The 21,752-nt window shown below is 45.7% G+C and overlaps 2 protein-coding genes across 4 annotated transcripts in view; one reads left to right on the top strand and one right to left on the bottom strand.

Annotated features, from left to right (window-relative positions):
* Positions 1-687: 687 nt before the first annotated feature.
* AP5B1 (adaptor related protein complex 5 subunit beta 1) lies at positions 688-11,623 on the bottom strand. The gene is made up of 4 exons (XM_056544825.1): positions 11,355-11,623; positions 10,643-10,838; positions 9,595-9,789; positions 688-3,535 (listed from the first exon to the last, which is right to left on the bottom strand). Exons 3-4 carry the CDS (start codon positions 9,742-9,744, stop codon positions 920-922), a joined length of 2,766 nt encoding a protein of 921 aa, XP_056400800.1. The 5' UTR covers positions 9,745-9,789; positions 10,643-10,838; positions 11,355-11,623; the 3' UTR covers positions 688-919.
* The window catches only part of CDC42 (cell division cycle 42), a 62,637-nt gene continuing 51,873 nt past the window's right edge, over positions 10,989-21,752 (top strand). For 2 of the 3 annotated variants that reach the window (XM_056544827.1, XM_056544826.1), the window contains exon 1: positions 10,989-11,108. The gene's annotated coding sequence lies outside the window, so the exon portion shown is untranslated. Of the gene's footprint in view, positions 11,109-11,135; positions 11,178-21,752 lie in introns of those variants that run through there. The other variant, XM_056544828.1, reaches the window with a different exon arrangement.

Here is a 21,752-nt window from a genome sequence, read left to right as displayed (position 1 = left end):
AAATAACAGATGACGGTCATCAGTTATCATCCGTTATTACCAGTTATTGCATCAGTTTTTTTCCCATCAGTTATTGTAAAATAATGGCAGTAAAAAAGCAGGACGATACCTGTAGTGTGAAAGTTGCCTTATATAGTCTTATCACAAATTGCCCTGGCTTCAGCAGGTTTGTGCAGGATTCACACCTGACAGGAAGTTCTGTCATTGTTCGTATGGTGTTGTCTCAGCAGCTCCCTGTCTCCGTCCGGGAAGTTGTGTAGTCCTCTCATTGTCATTGTGGTGTAGTCTCCCGTTTCTCCTTTTCTCCCAAGACAAGGTATTAGCCTACATAACCATCTCCATGTCATTCATTTACACCTATAACTTATTATGGGATATTTTGGGAGAATGAGGTGTTTTTATAACATGCTGCCTTTTGCTGCTACAGCCAGAGGAGCAGACAGGAAATAAATGCAGCAGGTGATGCAATCTTATGACAAGTAGATATTCTACAATTCTTTTTTTTTTGGAGGGGGGGGGATGAAGATATGAGGGAAAGCAATGCATCCTGGGAATTTTAGTCCTGAGCAATTGCTCAATCAGGAAGTACCTGACTAAAACCCCCAAAACAAAGATTTTTTGTTTTTGTTTCAGAATCGGGCAGAAAAGGAACAATGTTATATGCTTCTGCAGCATTTTTATGTTTGTTTTTTTTTTTACCTGACATTGGAGCACTCCTTTAAAGTCCATTGACTAGTACATGTTACCAAAAATATATAATCTTTACTGTTTTTTTCCCCTTATATTTATGTATCAGTATTTGAAATAAAAACTCTGCAATACAGAAGATCTATTATACAGGTACACAGCTCAATGGTGGATGCAGCAGTCACCATTGTTACAATATAAACTTTAATTTCCCATAGGATCAAGGTCCTGATCAAGTCTTGGTGGACACGTCCAGAAGGTGAGCGTTCAGATAGGGCAGAAGTTTCCAGTCATCAGTTCTAATGTGGAACTGAACGGTGTCGTCCTGCACTTGGGCGCACATCAATATGTGGTAACTTGGGGGAAGAACGATACCGATCTTGTATTCATGAGCCTGATGGGACACAACAAATTTGGAGAAATGGGACAGCACAACATCACGGAGAGAGGATTCCGACATCTTGCAGCAGAATATGCTTTCTTTGTTGTCTTTCAGGTCATCTGAGTTTAAGTTATGCCAAAGTTTGTCAAAGAAGTGGCAAGACGCAGGCGAGGGAAATGGGACAAACAGCTCCGGGAATGATACAGGTAGCGGATCAAGTTGCGTATGATAAGTCAATCCATCCTGAGTGCTAAATGTGGCATTCACTACCAAATAGGATGGACGGGGATCCTTTGGAACCAAATTAACGGTGACCATGGGGGGCTTTCGACCCAAGTAGAGGCACAGGACATTGATAGCACTTATTGGTTCATAAAAACCATCTGTTAAACCAAACTGGAGTACAACACAAAATAATTTTTGGTACTTTTCTTCAACGTCTCCTTTGAAAGTCAAGTGATACTTCAAGGCAAGCAAGGAAGATCGATGGTGAGCAAGATGTTTGTAATGTTCTTCGATGGTGTACTCAGTCTCTTTAGTCGCCTCTGTAGATGTTTCCGAATGAGATGGGAACGTCTTTGCACCATCAAGAACTGGACAGAGCTGGAGAAGTGTCATCTCTGTGCTGTGAATAGTCAATAAGGTGGAGAAATTCTCACTTTCTGTCATAATGGAAGACAATGATCTTAACTTGGTTTGCCCACCAGTTGGAGACATGTTGAGAACTTTCCCAAGCTTGTCACTGGAGACATTGGTGAGGAGAATGTAATACAAGCGCGATCGGTCTTGAATGTCAATGTCTCCATAATGATGCATTAGATATTGTAATAGATCTGCCAAAGGCATGAACACCTTATTGAGATGTTCATGCTGGAGAACTTGCTTGCACACGGACAACAGAGCGTTACCCAGTCCCCAGTCTCCTTTAAGACACAGATCGGAGTGAGACACCATTCTTCTCAGGAACGTTACTGTACATGTCTGTGGGATTGTATTCTCTTGAGCTACTCTTGCAAGAACCTTAAGATGCCATGGAAGGTTCTTCAAGGTAACCCGATCCAAAGGTAGCTCCACTATTTGCCTTTGTAAAGCTTTGGACAGAGAGACTGGCCAAGCCTGAAATTCTAGCAGGGTTTGGGTCTGATGAATCAGGTTAATAAAATAAGGGGCTAAGGCGCTATTATTCTTATATAGGTCTAGGAGACTTTTGGTCAGATTCTCCATGTGCTTCTCACAGTAATGGAAGTACCGCACGAATAGGTAGGCTGCACGGAAAAAGGTGGCCGTAATCTCCCGGCTGGCATTTCTGTCCACCATGCTATATAGGGACATGACATGTTCATATAAGTATCCTATGCCCCTCTCAGCATGAAATCCCTCATTCTCAAGATAGACCATGCTTAGCAAGTTCTGCCTGCAAAGCATTGTGCTGCAGTCGTTGAAGATGTTAGGGAACAGGGATGAAGTCATCTGGACGGTGAGCAGAACAGGCAGGTTCTCACCGGGGTTAGAGTTGAGGGGTCTGTTCTCTGGGAAATGCAATAGACAATCTAAATAGAATAACCTGACTGGTGTAGAGAGCAAGGGGTGCAGCGTCATACCCACTAGCCTCTGAAGGAGGAAGTGCTCGTCCTCTGATGTAAACAGACTATCTGTAAACACCGCTTTCATCTGCAGTATACTGTGAAAACACGATATATCCTTAGTACCGAATAACCGTACAAGCTGCGATTTAAAGATGGCTGGGGATATGGTCCGAACCATAGCCACAACCTGTATGATTTGCCAGAACAGGGTGTTTTGGCATACGGGCGTAAGAAGATAGGAGTCCTCTAGCAACAAAGCCAGGATGGATTTTAGTTCTTTCGTCTCATTGTTGGAGGGGAGCAGAAACAGTTGCTCCCCTGATGCAGGTCGTAACTCCTTCATGTCTTTTGTAGCGTTCCATAGGAAGCTGTCATTGCTCATTAGCACTTGCTTGAGGGCTCCATTAGACGGACCATCTTTCTGTGCCAGGAGGTGTATGGCATTCTTCAGGGCTATGCTGTACAGTATGGTGTAGGACTGGTGGGCACCTGTCACCTCTTGCTGTTGCAGGGTGTATAACTGTTCCAGTCTCTGAGAGAGAAGGCCTGGGTAGCAATTTTCTAACTCCCTAAGGCATTCACAGGCAGTGACACGTAGAGGCCTGTTGGTTGCCCCCTGCTTCTTGTCACCGATGTCCGATATGATGTGCATCAGCAGGGAAGCAAACTCCTGTGCGGCCTTGCAATTCCAGTTGAAGTTATCGGTGGTAATCAGAACGGTCTCGATTGCTAACAGGAGGTGGCATCTTAAGGGTATAGTCTTCAATGACGGGGGTGTCTGCTGTAAAATATTCATCAGGATCTCCGTGGTGATCTCGCCTGACGTCTTGTCCGGGCACAGAAGTGATGGAAATTCTAAGAAAAGATTCAGCATTGAAACCTGAAACATAAATAGGGGATTTATTAAAAACATTAAAACAAGGAAGCCAATGTATGTTGAATGGATTGGATTATACAAAGGCTGAGGTATAGGGGCTGTTTGTTGTGTTAGGCCTTCAAATGTTAAAGGGCCTGGGTAACAGAAAATAAAATAAAATAAAAACCTAGAATACCCCATAAGGTGATTTTAGTACTTACCTGCAGGACAGTAAAGGTCATGCTTAGGAAGGATGCGTACTTGTCTTGGAACTAAATGGCTGTGTTGTGAGTCCACCATAATGCTGCTAAGCTCTTTTTGTGAAATGGCTAATTCCTGTTGGAGTTTTCTCCCTCCATCTACAATTCCCAGGATCCCTTGTTTATGTGAGGTCATTTTTCTCCCTCCCACACATCAGCCACCCCACCCATTGTAGTACAGCTGCAGCCCTATGCAGGCTCCATTTCAACACCTTACTAGTGATATAATGTCTTGGGTCACACTGCAACAAGGGAAAACCTGAGACGACACTCATTTTGCATGCTGTTAAAAATAAACATTGGGGCAAACATCACATACGAATTGGAAACCAGCCATCAAACACAAGTACAGACACTATATTATGAACTACACTAATTTTACTGCCCCTGTAGCACAATCAAAAAACAAACAAACAAAAAACTAGAATACCCCTTTAAGACCCTACAATTGTAAGTAAATCCTTTGAAATTACCTGGATTCCTAAATTAATTACTAAAATAACACGGACTGAGTATTTTCTATTATAGTCTTTGCCCCTTCCTCTCTCGTCTCTTTCCGGTGGCTCCACAATCTAACTAAACTAATAACACACAAACAGCTGTATTGTTCTGAATTATTTTATGCAAGTTGAGTAAACATCCACAGTGCAGGGGGGGGAAAGTAAGTGAATGTAGACTCCCCTTTAGATACAATAACCTCCAGCAAAGCTTTCTGCAACTGCAAATACGATTTGCACCATCCTGCAAATGTGTTTTACAGCTCTCTTAATGGCAGGCCACAGCAGACTGTGGCAAAGTGGGGCTTACTGAGCAGTCTGTGAGACAGGGTGAACCATGGGAAGCAGTTCAGTTAAAGGGGTATCCCGGGATTTTATTTTTATCTGACTGTGCTACAGGGTCTGTAAAGTTAGTGTATAATATAGTGTCTGTACCTGTGTTTGATGGTTGGTCTTGCAATTCTTCTGTGATCTTTGCCCCCAATGTTCATTCTTAACAGCATACAAAATAAGTGCGGCCCGAGAAATTACATCACTAATCAGGTGTTTAATGGGAGCATGTCTGTGCTTCAATTGGTGGAGTGACTACTGGGTGGGAGGGTGATCATCCTCCACAGGGCTGCAGGGAATTGTAGTTTCAAGCACAGCATGCATGGAAGGGAGCTCAGCTAAACTACAATGGGAGGGGTGACTGATGTGTGAGAGGGAGAAAAGTGACTTTACACTTACAAACAAGAGATCCTGCGACTTGTAGTTGGAGGGAGGGAACTCCAACAGGAAATAGCCATTTTACAAAAAGAAAGAAGCAGTGTTATAGTGGACGCACAACACATACATTTAACACCAAGACAAGCACAGATCCTTCCTAATCATGTCCATTACTGTCTGGCAGGTAAGTACTAAAATCACCTTATGGTGGAGAACCCCTTTTAGGGAGAGATGGTGGCATGATGGCTACCTGTGTGTGTGTGGGGGGGAATCTGTCCACTCTACTCTTAGCCTTCCTGCTACTGGGACAATGTTGTAGCCTTATGGGGCAAGTTCCCCACTGAACAGGTATGCCACATTAACCTCTGTTTCTACCATAAATCATTAGGGATACTGACATTAACTCTTCTCTGCCAGAGATACTGCTGTTAATGACTTATTCCCACCTCAAGATGTTATTCTAGTGTTTCCCAACCAGCGTGCCTCCAGCTGTTGCAAAACAGCAGCTGTCCGGGCATGCTGGGAGTTGTGGTTTTGCAACAGCTGGAGGCACCCTGAATGGGAAACGCTGCCTTTTCCTATGAATAGAGGGTAACAATCTGAAAATGATTGGAGCTTTGACTGTGCTCACACAGTGCACAACATTTATTTTGTCCCAGTTGTTGAGATTGGTAGAGATTTCAGCAGTCAGGCTCCCATCTTGAGATGGCAATACCCCTTTAAGGGGGTATTCCAGGATATTTTCTTTATTTGACTATGCTACAGGGGCAGTAAAGTTCCATGCCTACAGTGTAGTTCATACTATAGTGTCTGTACCTGTGTGTGACGGTTTTCTCGCAATTCTTATGTGATTTTTGCCCCAATATATATTTTTAACAGCATACAAAATGACTGTTGTCTCATATTTTACCCAGGTTGCAGTGTGTCAAGACCTGACATCACTAGTCAGTTGTGCAAAGGGAGCCAATCCTGCCTCAATGGGTGGTGTGACCGCTGGGTGGGAGAGAGATCATTTTGCAACAGCTGTAGGCACCCTGGTTAGAAAACACCGAATGGATGCAGCTCATTTGTGCTGCAATGGGTGGGGTGGCTGATGTGTAGGAGGGAGGAATGTAACTTCACACTTATAAACATGGAACTAAGGGATGTGTAGTTTAAGAGAACAAACTCCAACAGGAAATACCCAGTTCACAAAAAGATAGCCTGGCAGGTATGTTTCTAAAATCACCTTACGGTGGATAACCCCTTTTACCTCTTCTCTGCCCTAGTTTACCCAAGGATACACTGCTGTAGACCACCAGGGATGTTGCCATAAACCCATTCACTATCCTAGCTTAGTATGGCAAGTTATTATTTGGTGCTATATATTAATATGTATTTGCCACTGTATTCCCTAATATATAAGAAACAGCATTTAGGTCCCTTTACTGCCTGACGCAATAGCTAGAGGCTTAGAGGATACTGGACACTGATATATACATCAGATGGCTGTCACTGATCAGCACAATACAAGATGGTTCTACTGATGGGATTCTGGTTTAGAAAAAGCTATAAAAGGAGAAGCTCTGGGTGACAAAAAAAAAAAAAGCAGCCACAGTACAGACAACATGGTTGACAGGGGCAGCTGGATATAGCTTCTTCTTGTTCAACAAACTGAACGCAGGAAAGGTCCCGAGAAGAAGCAGCTGAGCAAACAAGCGGAACACTGATACAGGAGCATGACCATCACTTCCCCTGTTAAAAAAAAAAACCCAATGGGGTTCTGTTACTGCTGAAACCCACAAACTACAGTTTTACATCAATAGTTTAAACAGTGAAATCTGTCACCATTGTCACCTACACTAACCTGTCGGTACTGACAGTGCAGGTGACACTGATGACAACGGTACTCACCTTGTCCCGTTCCGTGGCGGGGATCTCTGGTAATCTCAGCTGTTAGCTCCGGTCCCGGCTTGGGCAGAGGGACCCTGCAGGGAGCAGCAACGGTGATGTCACTAAGCTCCGCCCATGCCCCAGCCACTGCTGTTGTACTTTGCTGGGTCTCACAGCAGCGGTGATATCACTAAACTCCGTCCGTGCCCTAAGTTGGGTGCCCGGAGCTGGAGCTAACGCAGGTGACACTGGTGACAGATTTCCTTTAAAACAAGCAGATTCCAAATGTTTATTTTTTTCTACTAACTTGTATTTCCCTGCTATAAGTCTTCAAGCCCTAGAGTCCTCTCCATTATATCGCTGAGGTAAGTAGTTCTCTCAATGCATCAGCATTCTCAGCTTGCAAGCGTACAGCAAGGAAACGCAAGTAAGAGAGATAAAGGGGTACTCCAGGGAAGTTAATAAACATAAAAATGCCCCAAAGCCACCACAATACCTGTTCTGTGTCCTTTGTAGTTATCCATGTGTTTTTTGCAACTCCTTTGGCCCCTGATGTCTCCAAAATATTTTTTCCATGTTTGCAGCGCAGACTAAAACTCCCAGAAGACAGTGCAGCTCTGTGTAATGGCTGCCAACCAACTGCTTTCTCTATCTGTGTGGATGTTCACACTGCAACTCACACACTGTACATGTCTTTTCTTTCAGATTATCCTTCCCCCAGCAATAAATCATGCTGTGCTCTGAATAGCAGAAGTCAGTGATTAGATTTTCAGAAGAAAAACAGCAGCTATGTGCTCAGTTGTGACTAAGAATCTTCACTGCTCTTCTGTTACAGCTCACACAGGGAGGGGAGGGGGAGGGGAGGTGTGGCTGTACAGCCAGAGCTCTAGACAACAGGTGGTTTTGTCTTGAAGGGAGGGGCTAGGTCTCACTGAGGAGATAACGTGGATCTAAAAATTACGATTTTCTCTCACTTGCTGCATGTAAGTGACAGCTGAAAGAAAGAAACTTCTCTATATAGCTAATGAATGATATTTAGAAAAATACATAGGTTGGTGAGAGGGAAAGGATGGGCTATGGGTTTAGTTCCCCAGAGTACCCCTTTAAAGTTACAGATTGGAAACCAGCCTCTTTTTAACTATTTACCCTAGTTTGGGTTCTTTTTTATGCAAGTCTTTTTAACATCCTGACTGGTGGGTATAGTCCCTCAATGAGATAAATACATATTGTTGAAAAGGGGGTGTATAACCAATAACACTTCATTTAGATCAGTTATATATGGTGCCAATGTTTGATCAAGAATTAAAGGGTATATCCCAATATTGGGTTCCCTTTATCACTCATGCTTGAAGGTGATAAGTTCTTTCATCACTTTCATGCTGCCTGAATCACAAGTATTTGGGGACCCCCTTGGGCTTTGATCTCTTCCTATACTCAAACAGGGAGAGATCTATGAATCAATCAAGGCTGGGGGGGGGGGGTGTGAAAAAGAGCTGCACCTTGATAACTTGATAAGTGGGGTGATGGTCGAGTATGCCTGCTGTTGTTCCATTCACTCTCTGTGGTACTGAAGGACAGAGCTGACTACTAGAGATGAGCGAACTTACAGTAAATTTGATTCGTCACGAACTTCTCGGCTCGGCAGTTGATGACTTTTCCTGCATAAATTAGTTCAGCTTTCAGGTGCTCCCGTGGGCTGGAAAAGGTGGATACAGTCCTAGGAGACTCTTTCCTAGGACTGTATCCACCTTTTCTAGCCCACCGGAACTCCTGATAGCTGAACTAATTTATGCAGGAAAAGTCATCAACTGCCGAATCGAATTTACTGTAAGTTCGCTCATCTCTACTGACTACAGTGCTAGGCTCTCTTTGGCTATCTATGAGTGAATGTAGAGACAGCGCACATACTGCCAGCGGGACAAGGGACCCCTATTTTTCTGATCAGTGGGTGCCCCAGTGTTCAGACTTCCACCACTCTGTTACATATCACATAACCTGTGGATGGTTGATAAACTGCAATCTTGGGATCCTCCAAAGGATAGGGGATAAGATGTCTGATCACAGGGGATCCCCTTCCCTATCTCTGGCCCGATGCGCAGGCGTTCTGAACATTTATGTTCAGAATGCCAGCTGTGCTAGGTGGATAGGGGCGGGGTACCCCTTTAAGGTATGCTCAATCATACTGTATATGCTGCATATTTTATGCTGTTCAAATCAATATAAATATAAAATCTGCAGCATATTCAGTGTGTGTGAACATACCTTAAAGGGGTGCTCCCTAGGAACGGAAGTTCGTGACGTCACGACTCCGTCCCCGTGTGACGTCACGCCCCGTCCCCTCAATGCAAGTCTATGGGAGGGGGCGTCACGCCCCCTCCCATAGACTTGCATTGAGGGGACGGGGCATGACGTCACACGGGGGCGGAGTCGTGACGTCACGAACTTCCGTTCCCGAGGGCGGGACCCAGACCCTCCAGCGCTTCCGGACCAGAAACAGGTGGGTGCCACATGCTATATTGCGGGGGTCCCCAGCGGCGGGACCCCCGCGATCAGACATCTTATCCCTTATCCTTTAGGGGATAAGATGTCTAAGGGTGGAGTACCCCTTTAAAGGGGTGGTCAGGAGTGGTGCTGTATTGGTCAGGTGGTTCCTTCTGGAGCACCTTACTGATCAGTCACACCCCCAGCGATTACACATGGGTGACCTATCACTGTATATCAGTGGATGCGGGTGTATATACCTCACCTTCGTGTGCTCGCTCAGACTTTCACTTTTAAGGTCTTTTAAGAGATCGTCCAGAAAACCTTCGGAGGCCTCATTGAGTAAGAAGGATTTAGGACCAGAACTGAAGGACGCCACATCCCTCAACCAGCTGCTGTTACTCCTGTCTGCCATGATACTGCAGAGGCGACCAAACCAGAGGACTAGAAGAACCAGATCCTGAAAGTAAGAAAAAAAATGAAAAGGGAATGCTGAGAGTTGTAGTTCCACAACAGCTGTAGAGCTATACAGTGCAATACCCATGTCATATATCAGTGTTACACAACTTGTGGCTCTCCAGCAGAACTACAGCTCCCATCATCCCGACAGCCAAGGGCTGTCAGGGAATCATGGGAGTTGTAGTTCTGCCACAGCTGGAGAGCCACAGGTGTCTAAACATGATAGGAGTTGTAGTTCTGTAACAGAATGAGAGCCCAGGCTGTAAGGGCACAATAGGAGTTGTAGTTCAGCAACAGCTGGAGAGTAATGGCTGTTGGGACATGATGGGAGTTATAGTTTTGTCACAGCTGTCAGGGATTAATGGGATTCTGAGTTCTGCAACTGATGAAGTGCCACAGCTGTCAAGGCATGATGGGAGTTGTAGTTCTGCAGTAGCCGAAAATAAACGTCTGTCAGGGCATGATGGAAGTTGTAGTTTTGCAACGGCTGTTAAGGAATGATGGGAGTTATAGTTTGGCAATAGCTAGAGAGATGCATCTGTCAACGGTCTTGGGGCATGATTGGAATTGTAGTCTTGGCACAGCTGTCAGGCATGATGGGAGTTGTAGTTCTGCAGTAGCCGAAAATACACGTCTGTCAGGGCATGATGGAAGTTGTAGTTTTGCAACGGCTGTTAAGGAATGATGGGAGTTATAGTTTGGCAATAGCTAGAGAGACGCATCTGTCAACGGTCTTGGGGCATGATTGGAATTGTAGTCTTGGCACAGCTGTCAGGCATGATGGGAGTTGTAGTTCTACCACAGCTGGAGAACCACGCATAAGGGAACACTGTCAAATATATATACTACCTTACCTGCTAAGGCAGCGCCATCCAGCTGTGCCCCACTCAGTGTTCAGTTCTCATAGATAGCCCCTATAGTTCAAACGCAAATCTGAAAGTAGCAAAAGAGGAAGCTCCCTTCAGCTGACCGGAAATGACGCACACCGGCGGCCATCTTTGACGCTGGCATGTCAGCCCTTTTCCCAGCATTGTTGCCCTCGCTGTATTTCTAAGAACATAGATAAATACGACGTTTTAGGGAAAGAAAATTAGTATAAGAAGTACTGTTTCATAAAATGCTCGCCCTGTCGTTGTAAACGCTCATGTTTGCCCACAATTACAATGGCGTCCTGAACGCATCTTCCTAGACTTTACTGCAAATCCCAGCCCATTGGAACGCGGTGACGTAGTGACGTTCTGCTTTGCCCCTGCCCGTCAGCCCAGGAAACCCTGTGTAGAGCTGCCAACGCCCGGTGGAGAGACAGGGAGAGAGTGTGAGGTAAGTGGGCGCTGTTACCCCGGCTGGTCTGATCGGGAGAAGGGCATCGTAGCCGCCCGATGTGTGAGGGTGAGACATGGCGGGTGATCGGGGGTTACATACAGGGCCGCCCGCGGCGGGTGTCATTGACCCGGGACCCCCCGGCTTTCTCCATAGATAAAGGGTGATCTAGGCGCCCGGGGGTGTCTGTTATCGGGCTGTATGTGTGTCTAGGCCATAGATGATGGTTATCAGGGTGATGTCCACCTCGGGTGTGTGTGTGGTGACCCGGAATTCTTGTGTAGGGCGGTGCAGATGTGAGAACGGGTCATCCGGCTGGATGGGGTGTGTCTGCCGCTGGTCTGGGGTGAGGGAGAGGAGCCTGACACCCGGATGGGGTGAGAGCTGGACCCTAACTACATGGATTGTGTGTGATGAGGCTGAGCGCTACCGGGGCGCACTATGCGGGTGATAGGAGCCCGGGGGAGGGCGGGGCCTCGGACGATGCTGCAGTGTCTCCGCGCTCCATTACTTCTGTCTGTTATCGATATGATCGGCGGTGATCGGTGATGGATCAGGCACAGGATGATGGGGGGGATGGGGAGCAGGGCGGAAATGCAGCAGGGAGGAGGCTGGGGGAGGGGCAGCTGCCGGCTATATGTCACCCTGGTGCACTACTACAGCATCTATGGGCAGGACTACAACTCCCAGCATGTCCGCGCATCCTCCAGCAGGCAGTGATCTGTGTGGAGCCTCAGTATAATGGTGCCAGGCGCTGCCATCCTGAGTGTGAGATGGTATATGGGGGCAGCATCACATGGGAAGAGCTCAGCATCGAGCAATCTGGGCAGAGAAATTCTAAATGGCGGGGCCAGGCATGCTGGGATCTGTAGTGATAAGGTCAGGTGACTGAGGGACCACATCAGGGGCTCCTGGAGGAGGAAGAGATTATGGCCGCATTGTATAATGGGAAATGTCTACATCATGAGGAGCAGCTATGGGATATTTTACCTCAATACTTATACTTCTTCTGTCTGTTTCTATATCTCATATCTATCTATCTGTCTAATTTCCATCTATCTCATATCTATCTATATCTCATATCTATCTATATCTCATATCTATCTATATCTCATATCTATCTATATCTCATATCTATCTATATCTCATATCTATCTATATCTCATATCTATCTATATCTCATATCTATCTATATCTCATATCTATCTGTCTCATATCTATCTCATATCTATCTATCATCTATCTATCTCATATCTATCTGTCTCATATATATCTCATATCTATCTGTCTCATATCTATCTATCTGTCTCATATCTATCTATCTGTCTCATATCTATCTATCTGTCTCATATCTATCTATCTGTCTCATATCTATCTATCTGTCTCATATCTATCTATCTGTCTCATATCTATCTATCTGTCTCATATCTATCTATCTGTCTCATATCTATCCTATCTATCTGTCTCATATCTATCCTATCTATCTGTCTCATATCTATCCTATCTATCTGTCTCATATCTATCCTATCTATCTGTCTCATATCTATCTATCTATCCTATCTATCTCATATCTATCTATCTATCCTATCTATCTCATATCTATCTATCTCCTATCTCATATCTATCTATCTCCTGTCTCATATCTATCTATCTATCTCATATCTATCTATCTCATATCTATCTATCTCATATCTATCTATCTCATATCTATCTATCTCATATCTATCTCATATCTATCTATCTATCTCATATCTATCTATCTATCTCATATCTATCTATCTATCTCATATCTATCTATCTATCTCATATCTATCTATCTATCTCATATCTATCTATCTATCTATCTATCTCATATCTATCTATCTATCTATCTATCTCATATCTATCTATCTATCTCATATCTATCTATCTATCTCATATCTATCTATCTATCTCATATCTATCTATCTATCTATCTCATATCTATCTATCTCATATCTATCTATCTATCTCCATCTATCTGTCTCATATCTATCTATCTATCTATCTATCCTTTTATCCTTCTCTCTCCTCTTTTCTTTCTTTAATGAATAAACCCTCCTCGTTACTCTTTTCCTATTGTTTTTGCTGACATCATCCAGACTCAGCCCAGTCTCTCTCATTCTGCCGCACTCTTATTGGTTGCTATGGGCAACAAGGACCCTTCTCAGCTCCGCTTCCTTGTACTGTCAGACCTCTCTAGTTATTAGTTGTTTCCTTTATTAGTAACACAATTATTTCAGCCAAAGTTTTTCTCTTAATGGGATAAAGGGGAGTGCTGACTGTAAGACCCCCCCCCCTAATCTGATTCAGCCCTGAGCCTTCCCCTCCTCCTGAGCCCTAAGTCACCTGTGTAATAGAATAGTGTTTCATAAGGCTCCCCAGCTGATGCAAGACTACAACTCTAATCCTGCCTGGAAAACCTTGATGGGAGTTGTAGTTCTGCAACAGCTGAAGAGCCAGAGGTTGGGTAACACTGCTTTGGAGTGTAACATGTGCTTATGCTGTTTAAGCTGTTCAGAGTCCTGGAGAAGCTGAGTGAGACCATTATAGGCTTCCAATTAGCTTGTCAACTTTATGGCATAGTTTCAGTGGTTTCCAAACCGTGGTCCTCCAGCTGTTGGAAAACTACAACTCCCAGCATGCCCGGACAGCCAACGGCTGTCCGGGCATGCTGGGAGTTGTAGTTTTCCAACAGCTGGAGGTGCACAGTTTGGAGACTTCTGGCATCATTGTACAAAATAAACCAAGCTGACCACATCCTGGCCTTGCTGGGAGTTGTAGTTTTGACGTCCTATGAAAAGAATGAGAGGGATATAATAGTTCAGTGACAGTGATTTATGGGACTTTTCCTTGTCTTGTACACACAGGGTTTGAGTTTACTGACCTATAAATAAGTTATTGTGTGTAATGGGCCGGTCCTGCGCTCTCACCCATGCGGAGAATACATCCTCATAGGTCCCTTCTGGGCTCCCGCTGTTGTTCTGGCAAGGTCCCATTTAAAGGGACATCAGGCCTAAAGGCTGTTTTCATCTGTGTGTATATGGGTGAATGCCATTTATTGTTTTCTGCTTTCAGACTGTGGGTTGGGAGTAGAGATGAGTGAACTTACAGTAAATTCGATTCGTCACGAACTTCTCGGCTCGGCAGTTGATGACTTATCCTGCATAAATTAGTTCAGCTTTCAGGTGCTCCGGTGGGCTGGAAAAGGTGGATACAGTCCTAGGAGACTCTTTCCTAGGACTGTATCCACCTTTTCCAGCCCATCAGAGCACCTGAAAGCTGAACTAATTTATGCAGGATAAGTCATCAACTGCCGAGCCGAGAAGTTTGTGACGAATCGAATTTTTTGTAAGTTCGCTCATCTCTAGTTGGGAGGATGGTTGTAGGGTTTTTCAATAGGATGGCTGGCAGGACGTCCAGAAAATCCCTGCCCCCTGTGGTCCCTATCCTCCGATCCTGCCAGGCATCTATATACATGTATGTGACTTATAATTGCTTATATAAGGGCGTGTTCACATGATGGAATCCATCGCGGTGGGTGAGTGTAGCTTACCACACCCAGGCTTAGGCTGCGTTCACACCACGTTTTTGCAGTACAGTTCCCGTATACGTTTTCAATGTGAAAACCGTACGGAACCGTATTGAAAACCGTATGCATTGACTCTTCATTGTAAAACCGTATGCCAAAACATGCATCAGGTTGTGTCCATTTTGCACCCTGTACGGTTTTGTCAGTTTTTTTTTTTCCCGTACCCAAAACCATATTCTACCATGGTTTTTGGTCGGGGTGAAAAACTGTATTAAACCGTATACTTTTTTTTTAAAACATGGGAGTCAATGGGAACCGTACAGAACCGTATGTGCGTACGGTTCAAGCGCCATACGATTTTTGACTTTGCACTGTTTTTTTTTTCTTGGAATTTCAATAAAACAAGTGAAACTTTATTCATAATGGAGTGAAGAGTTAAAAATTTATAAGTTTTTTTTTTTTTTTCTTAAAAAATAAAAAAAATAAAAAAGTATGCAGCCGGACATCATTTTTCAAACTGTATATGGATTAAAATTTGTACACACGTTTTGATACAGTTTAGTCCGGTTTTGAGGAATCCGTTTTTTTTTAAAATCAAAAACGTGGTGTGAATGCAGCCTTTGGCTGGGTTCACACTACGATTTGCCGATATGGTCACTGGACTCGGGGCCGGGTCCAGCTGGGTTACAGGTTACAGCCCGGTTTTCTGTGGGAATTTGGTCCTACTCTGAACAGTTCCTGACATGAACAGAGGTGTCAGCAGAGAGAACTGTGGTCAGACAGAAAGGAAATTCAAAAAGAAAAGAACTTCCTGTGGAGCATACAGCAGCTGATAAGTACTGGAAGGATTAAGATTTTTAACTAAAAGTAATTTACAAATCTATTTAACTTTCTGGCACCAGTTTGATTTAAATAAATAAATAAATATAAATATATATATATATTTTTGCAAGCGGAGTACCCCTTTAAATGTCAGCGCTGCTACATTGCTACAGTTCAATGCCAATCCACATAAAAAGAGGGGAAAAAAAAAAAAAAGAAAACTGAGCACCGAATGCCAGGTATGGGTACATAGGGGAGATTTATCAAAACCTGTCCAGAGGAAATGTTACCCATAGCAACCAATCAGATCGCTGCTTTCATTTTTGAAAAGGCCTCTGAGAAATGAAAGAAGTGATCTGATTGGTTGCTATGGGCAACTAAGCAACTTTTCCTTTGAACTGGTTTTGATAAATCTCCCCCATAGTGCGGGGGGCAGCCTGAAGTCCTCCCTGTGATTCCACTCCCCCGCTCTACGTCCCCATACCTGGAATAAAGATTGAAAACATTTCGGTCGGTGTTCCTTTTTCTTTTTTTTTTTTTTCTCTTTTTATGTGGGTTTTTATTGCTACCTATTGCTTTCAATTTGCTCTTGCTGCACCATTCGCACTACGAAATTCCGGACACCAGATACATTTTTTCTGGAGAATCCGCTCATCTATGGAGAATGCACGTTTCTGAGCAGTCCTAACACCGATTGATTCAGCGCCCGCTACAGATGGAATTGGCGCTTGGTCCACACGGAAATCCGGGAGGCCGTTCTGCAGGCGCCAAGTCGGCGCTAGGACCACTTGGAAATGCCCCGTCTCCATAGATGGCAATGCATTACAGAGCGGATTCCACGGATCGAATGAAGACGTCTATTCTTTCTGTGGGGTTTGGAATTGGAATTTCCGTGGCAGATGTTTCCGCCGTGTGCACGGTGCAGCAGAATCCCATTGAAAACCGTAGCCGCCTGCAACAGAATTTTTCTAATTTTTAGAAATTTTCTTCCGGATTCTGCTCAGAAGTTCTGCCGTGTGAACGAGGCTCTAGGGGTCCGTTCACACTGAGGGAATGCAGCAAGGAAAATGTCCTCCCTGATCCCACGGGTTTGCCATCTTCCAGCTCCTGCAGAAGTGATCCGGAATCTGCGCTTATGTCTGCGGATATTTCCGCCATCCCAATGGCCCTTCTCTTCTCACTCCCCCTTGAGACCAAAGCTGGACAAGCCAGTGGTTGCAGCAGTTGGCTACTGGCAGTTTGGCATGCTGGGAGTTGTAGTTTTGGACAGCAGGAGAGCCACAACTTGGGATATTCTAGTGCAGTGTTCCCCCAACCGTGTGCCTCCAGCTGTTGCAAAACTACAACTCGCAGCATGCCCAGACAGCCAAAGGCTCTCTGAGCATGCTGGGAGTTGTAGTTTTGCAACAGCTGGAGGCATCCTTGTTGGGAAACTTGGGATACTCTATTGCAGTGTTCTGCAAACGTGTGCCTCCAGCTGTTGCAAAACTACAACTCCCAGCATGCCCAGACAGCCTTTGGCTGTCTGGGCATGCAGGGAGTTGTTGTTTTGCAACAGCTGGAGCCACCCTGGTTGGGAAACTTGGGATACACTAGTGCAGTGTTCCCCAACTGTGTGCCTCCAGCTGTTGCAAAACTACAACTCCCAGCATGACCAGACAGCCAATGGAGGAGGCGGACGGATCCCAGAGGTGGGGGAGAGGAGGCGGACGGGCCCTTTCCTGTTGTTCTCCTAGACCTGACTATTGTATATCCTGACAGTCCTCGTATGGTGACTGCAGTGACTATACACAGACTAACTAAAGAGGCCGCAACTGTGTCCCATCTACACCAGCGCTCTCCAGCTGCAATTCCCAGAATGCCGTCCTGGGAGTTGTAGTTCTGCAACAGCAGGATAGCCACCGGTTGGAGACGGGCTGTTACATTGTGTTGCAGTAGGACATTCCTATTAGAATCTACATTGCTGCTTCTTTGTGGCTTTTCTCATTGTGTGAAATGGGGCACATTCTTCTGTTAGGCTGAATTCACACTGGGTTTGGCGAAATCTTCAGGCTTATAACATTTCCATATGCCCCATTCATCTGATATTTGGCCCCCATCAGGCTGGTGTACATCAATATACCTTTTTTTTTATTTTTTATCTGTGAATTGTGCATATATATATATATATATATATCTCTATCACTAAGTATATACTGTATGTGTATCTCTTTGCGTTGATACACAATTGAATGTTACATTGTGAACTTTGGGGTTAATATGTTTACACCAGTGGTCTCCAAACTGGCCCTCCAGCTGTTGGCTGTCCGGGCATGCTGGGAGTTGTAGTTTTGCAACAGCTGGAGGGACACAATTTGGAGACTACTGGTTTAGGCTGGGTCCACACTACGTTTTGTCCCATACGGGAGCGCATACGGCAGGAGGGAGCTAAAACCTCGCGCTCCCGTATGTGACCGTATGCGCTCCCGTATGTCATTCACTTCAATGAGCCGACCGGAGTGAAACGTTCGGTCCGGTCGGCTCATTTTTGCGCCGTATGCGCTTTTACAACCGGACCTAAAACCGTGGTTGACCACGGTTTTAGGTCCGGTTGTAAAAGCGCATACGGCGCAAAAATGAGCCGACCGGACCGAACGTTTCACTCCGGTCGGCTCATTGAAGTGAATGACATACGGGAGCGCATACGGTCACATACGGGAGCGCGAGGTTTTAGCTCCCTCCTGCCGTATGCGCTCCCGTATGGGACAAAACGTAGTGTGAACCCAGCCTTACACAGTCTCTATTTTGGTTGGTGATCACCTATGTCTCACCCCTGCAAACAAATACTGAAAAATGCATCAAAAATGCGCAGCGTGAGCTAAGGCTGGGTTCACACCACGTTTTTGCAGTACAGTTCCCGTATCAGGTTTTTGATTTAAAAAAAAACGGATTCCTGAAAACCGGACTAAACTGTATCAAAACATGTGTACAAATTTTAATCCGTATACGGTTTGAAAAATGTCTGGTAACATCTGTTTTAAAAAAAAAAAAAAAAAAAACTGATACGTTTTTAACTTTTCATTCCATTATGAATAAAGTTTCACTTGATTGATTGAAATTCCCAGAAAAAAGAACTATGCAAAGTCAAAAACCGTATGGTGAAAACCGGATGGAACCGTACGCACATACAGTTCTGTACAGTTCCCATTGACTCCCATGTTAAAAAAATAAAAATTAAAAAAAAAGTATACGTTTTTTCACCCGGACCAAAAACCGTGGTAGGCTACGGTTTTGGGTACGGGGGAAAAAATGGACAAAACCTTACAGGATGCCAAATGGACACAATCTGATGCATCTTTTGGCATATGGTTTTCAATATGGTTCCGTACGGTTTTCAAGTTAAAAACGTATACGGGAACTGTATTGCAAAAACGTGGTGTGAACCCAACCTTAGGCCTCCTTCATATTGCTGTTGGAGTTTAGCAGAGAAAAAAAATTGCACTATGCACTATTTTTTATTTATTTTTTCTCTGCTAAACTACCGGATCCCCGACAGACCCCATTGAAGTGAAAGGGTCCGTCGGCACCAGGCAGTGTCCGTTCTGTTTCAGGGTCCGTTCTGCTCAAGGAAAAAAAAAAAAAAAAAAAAGAGCTGAACAGACAAGGAAGTGTGTCCATGACATAGGTGATGACTCATGGACACAGCAGGACCAGTATGTGTCCAAGCAGGCAGGGGGGGGGGCAGTTGTGTGACTGGATTTTTCAGTCTGAAATACTGAAAATTTTCTAATGAAAGCAATTACAAAACCTATTGGTTACACATGCTTTACAACATAGCAAAAGTTTTTGTATTGGACAGTGACCATTTTAAATATTTCTCTAGAAAATTCTGGTGCAGCAGCCCCCCGTTGTCAATGGGTAGAAAGTAGGGATCGACAGATTATCGGTTTGGCCGATATTATCGTCCGATATTCACGATTTCCCCCCACGCCCCCCCCCCCCCACTACCGCACCGTGTCGCACCCCCCACCGCACCGCCCCGGCTCCATTGCCTCCCCCATCCCCGGTTTTATAATTACCTTTTTCCGGGGTCCACGCTACTTCTGGCTCCTGCTGCGTCCTGCGTTACGCTGTGCGCAATGACGAGTGACTTGACGTGCGCGACGTGACGTCACTGCGCACAGTGACAGCTCAGGAGGACGCCACCGGAGCCAGATGTAGAGTGGACCCCTGGAACAGGTACCGTATATACTCGAGTATAAGCCGACCCGAGTATAAGCCGAGACCCCTAATTTCAACCCAAAATCCCAGGAAAAGTTATTGACTCGAGTATAAGCCTAGGGTGGGAAATACCTCATCCCCCCCCTGTCATCATCCAGACCCATCATTAACATCCTCATCATCATCCCCTTGTCATCATCCCACACATCCCCACACATCCCCCCCTTCATCATCCCCTTATCATCCCACACATCCCCCCTTCATCATCCCCTTATCATCCCACACATCCCCCCTTCATCATCCCCTTATCATCCCACACATCCCCCCTTCATCATCCCCTTATCATCCCACACATCCCCCCTTCATCATCCCCTTGTCATCATCCCACACATCCCCCCTTCATCATCCCCTTATCATCCCGCACATCCCCCCTTCATCATCCCCTTATCATCCCGCACATCCCCCCTTCATCATCCCCTTGTAATCATCCCCACACCCCCCCCCTTCATCATCCTCTTCTCATCATTCGCCCTCAGTGGTCTTCAACCTGCGGACCTCCAGAGGTTTCAAAACTACAACTCCCAGCAAGTCCGGGCAGCCATCGGCTGTCCGGGCTTGCTGGGAGTTGTAGTTTTGAAACCTCCGGAGGTCCGCAGGTTGAAGACCACTGCGGCCTTCAACATCATCCAGCCCCCTCTCACCCCCTTTAGCTCTGAGTACTCACCTCCGCTCGGCGCTGGTCCGGTCCTGCAGGGCTGTCCGGTGAGGAGGTGGTCCGGGCTGCTATCTTCACCGCGCCTCTTCTCCGCGCTTCCGGCCCGGAATAGAGGCGTTGCCTTGACAATGACGCAGAAGTACGTTGGCAATGAACGCACCTCTGCGTCGTTGTCACGGCAACGTGACTATTCTGGGGCCGGGCCCGAAGCGCTTAGAAGAGGCCTCCCCGGTGAAGATAGCAGCCCGGAACCACTATGCCACCGGACCACCTCCTCTCCGGACAGCCCTGCAGGACCGGACCAGCGCCGAGCGGAGGTGAGTACTCAGAACTAAAGGGGGTGAGAGGGGGCTGGATGATGTTGAAGGCCGCAGTGGTCTTCAACCTGTGGACCTCCGGAGGTTTCAAAACTACAACTCCCAGCAAGCCCGGACAGCCGATGGCTGCCCGGGCTTGCTGGGAGTTGTAGTTTTGAAACCTCTGGAGGTCCGCAGGTTGAAGACCACTGCGGGTGGGGGAGTTCACTCGAGTATAAGCCGAGGGGGGTGTTTTCAGCACGAAAAATCGTGCTGAAAAACTCGGCTTATACTCGAGTATATACGGTAATTATAAAACCGGGGATGGGGGAGGCAATGGGGCCGGGGCGGTAAGTTATCGGCTATCGGCCCTAATCTCCACCGATTATCGGTATCGGCCCTAAAAAAATCTATCGGTCGATCCCTAGTAGAAAGAAACATAATCCGTTGCGTATTTTCGGCTGCAGGAAATCCCACAGCGAATGATGTATGTGTGAACGTACCTGAAGAGTCCGCTCACACTATATATTTTCCACTGCGGTAACTCCTGTACAGCAGCCTTCCATTGTCTACAACGGGATTCTGCTGCACCAGTCACAGTACCCAGACTCTGCCGAAAAAATTTAACTTTGTCAGAATCCGCTGGGAAATGCATTGCTGTCTATTGATACGGCCCATTTCTAAATGGTCCTAGCGGGCCTGCTGTCCACAGGGGTCTCTGCCTGGAGGTTCTCAGTGTGGAGATTCCATAGTGTGAATGGTTCCTTAATCTGCTTTGAACGAGATTTATCTACATCAGTGTTTCCCAACCAGAGTGCCTCCAGCTGTTGCAAAACTACAACTCCCAGCATGCCCGGACGCTGCAGATCCGCTGACGATGGACCCCTACATTGTGCCTGCTCATAGCAGAAATCCGTCACTGAGCAGACACGCTGCACGTGCGCGCTGTGACTTGCATGTCTGCTCGTAGCGGAGAATTGCTGCTATGAGCACCTACAGATGAAGGCGCAATGTAGGGGGTCCATCATCTGCGGACCCGTCCATGTGAACACGGCCTAAAG

This window comes from Hyla sarda, chromosome 10 (genome assembly GCF_029499605.1).
Source record: "Hyla sarda isolate aHylSar1 chromosome 10, aHylSar1.hap1, whole genome shotgun sequence".
NCBI classification, from domain to species: Eukaryota; Metazoa; Chordata; class Amphibia; order Anura; family Hylidae; genus Hyla; species Hyla sarda.
Note: the sequence above shows the minus strand (reverse complement) of the source record. Positions and strands in the feature narration are given on the sequence as shown.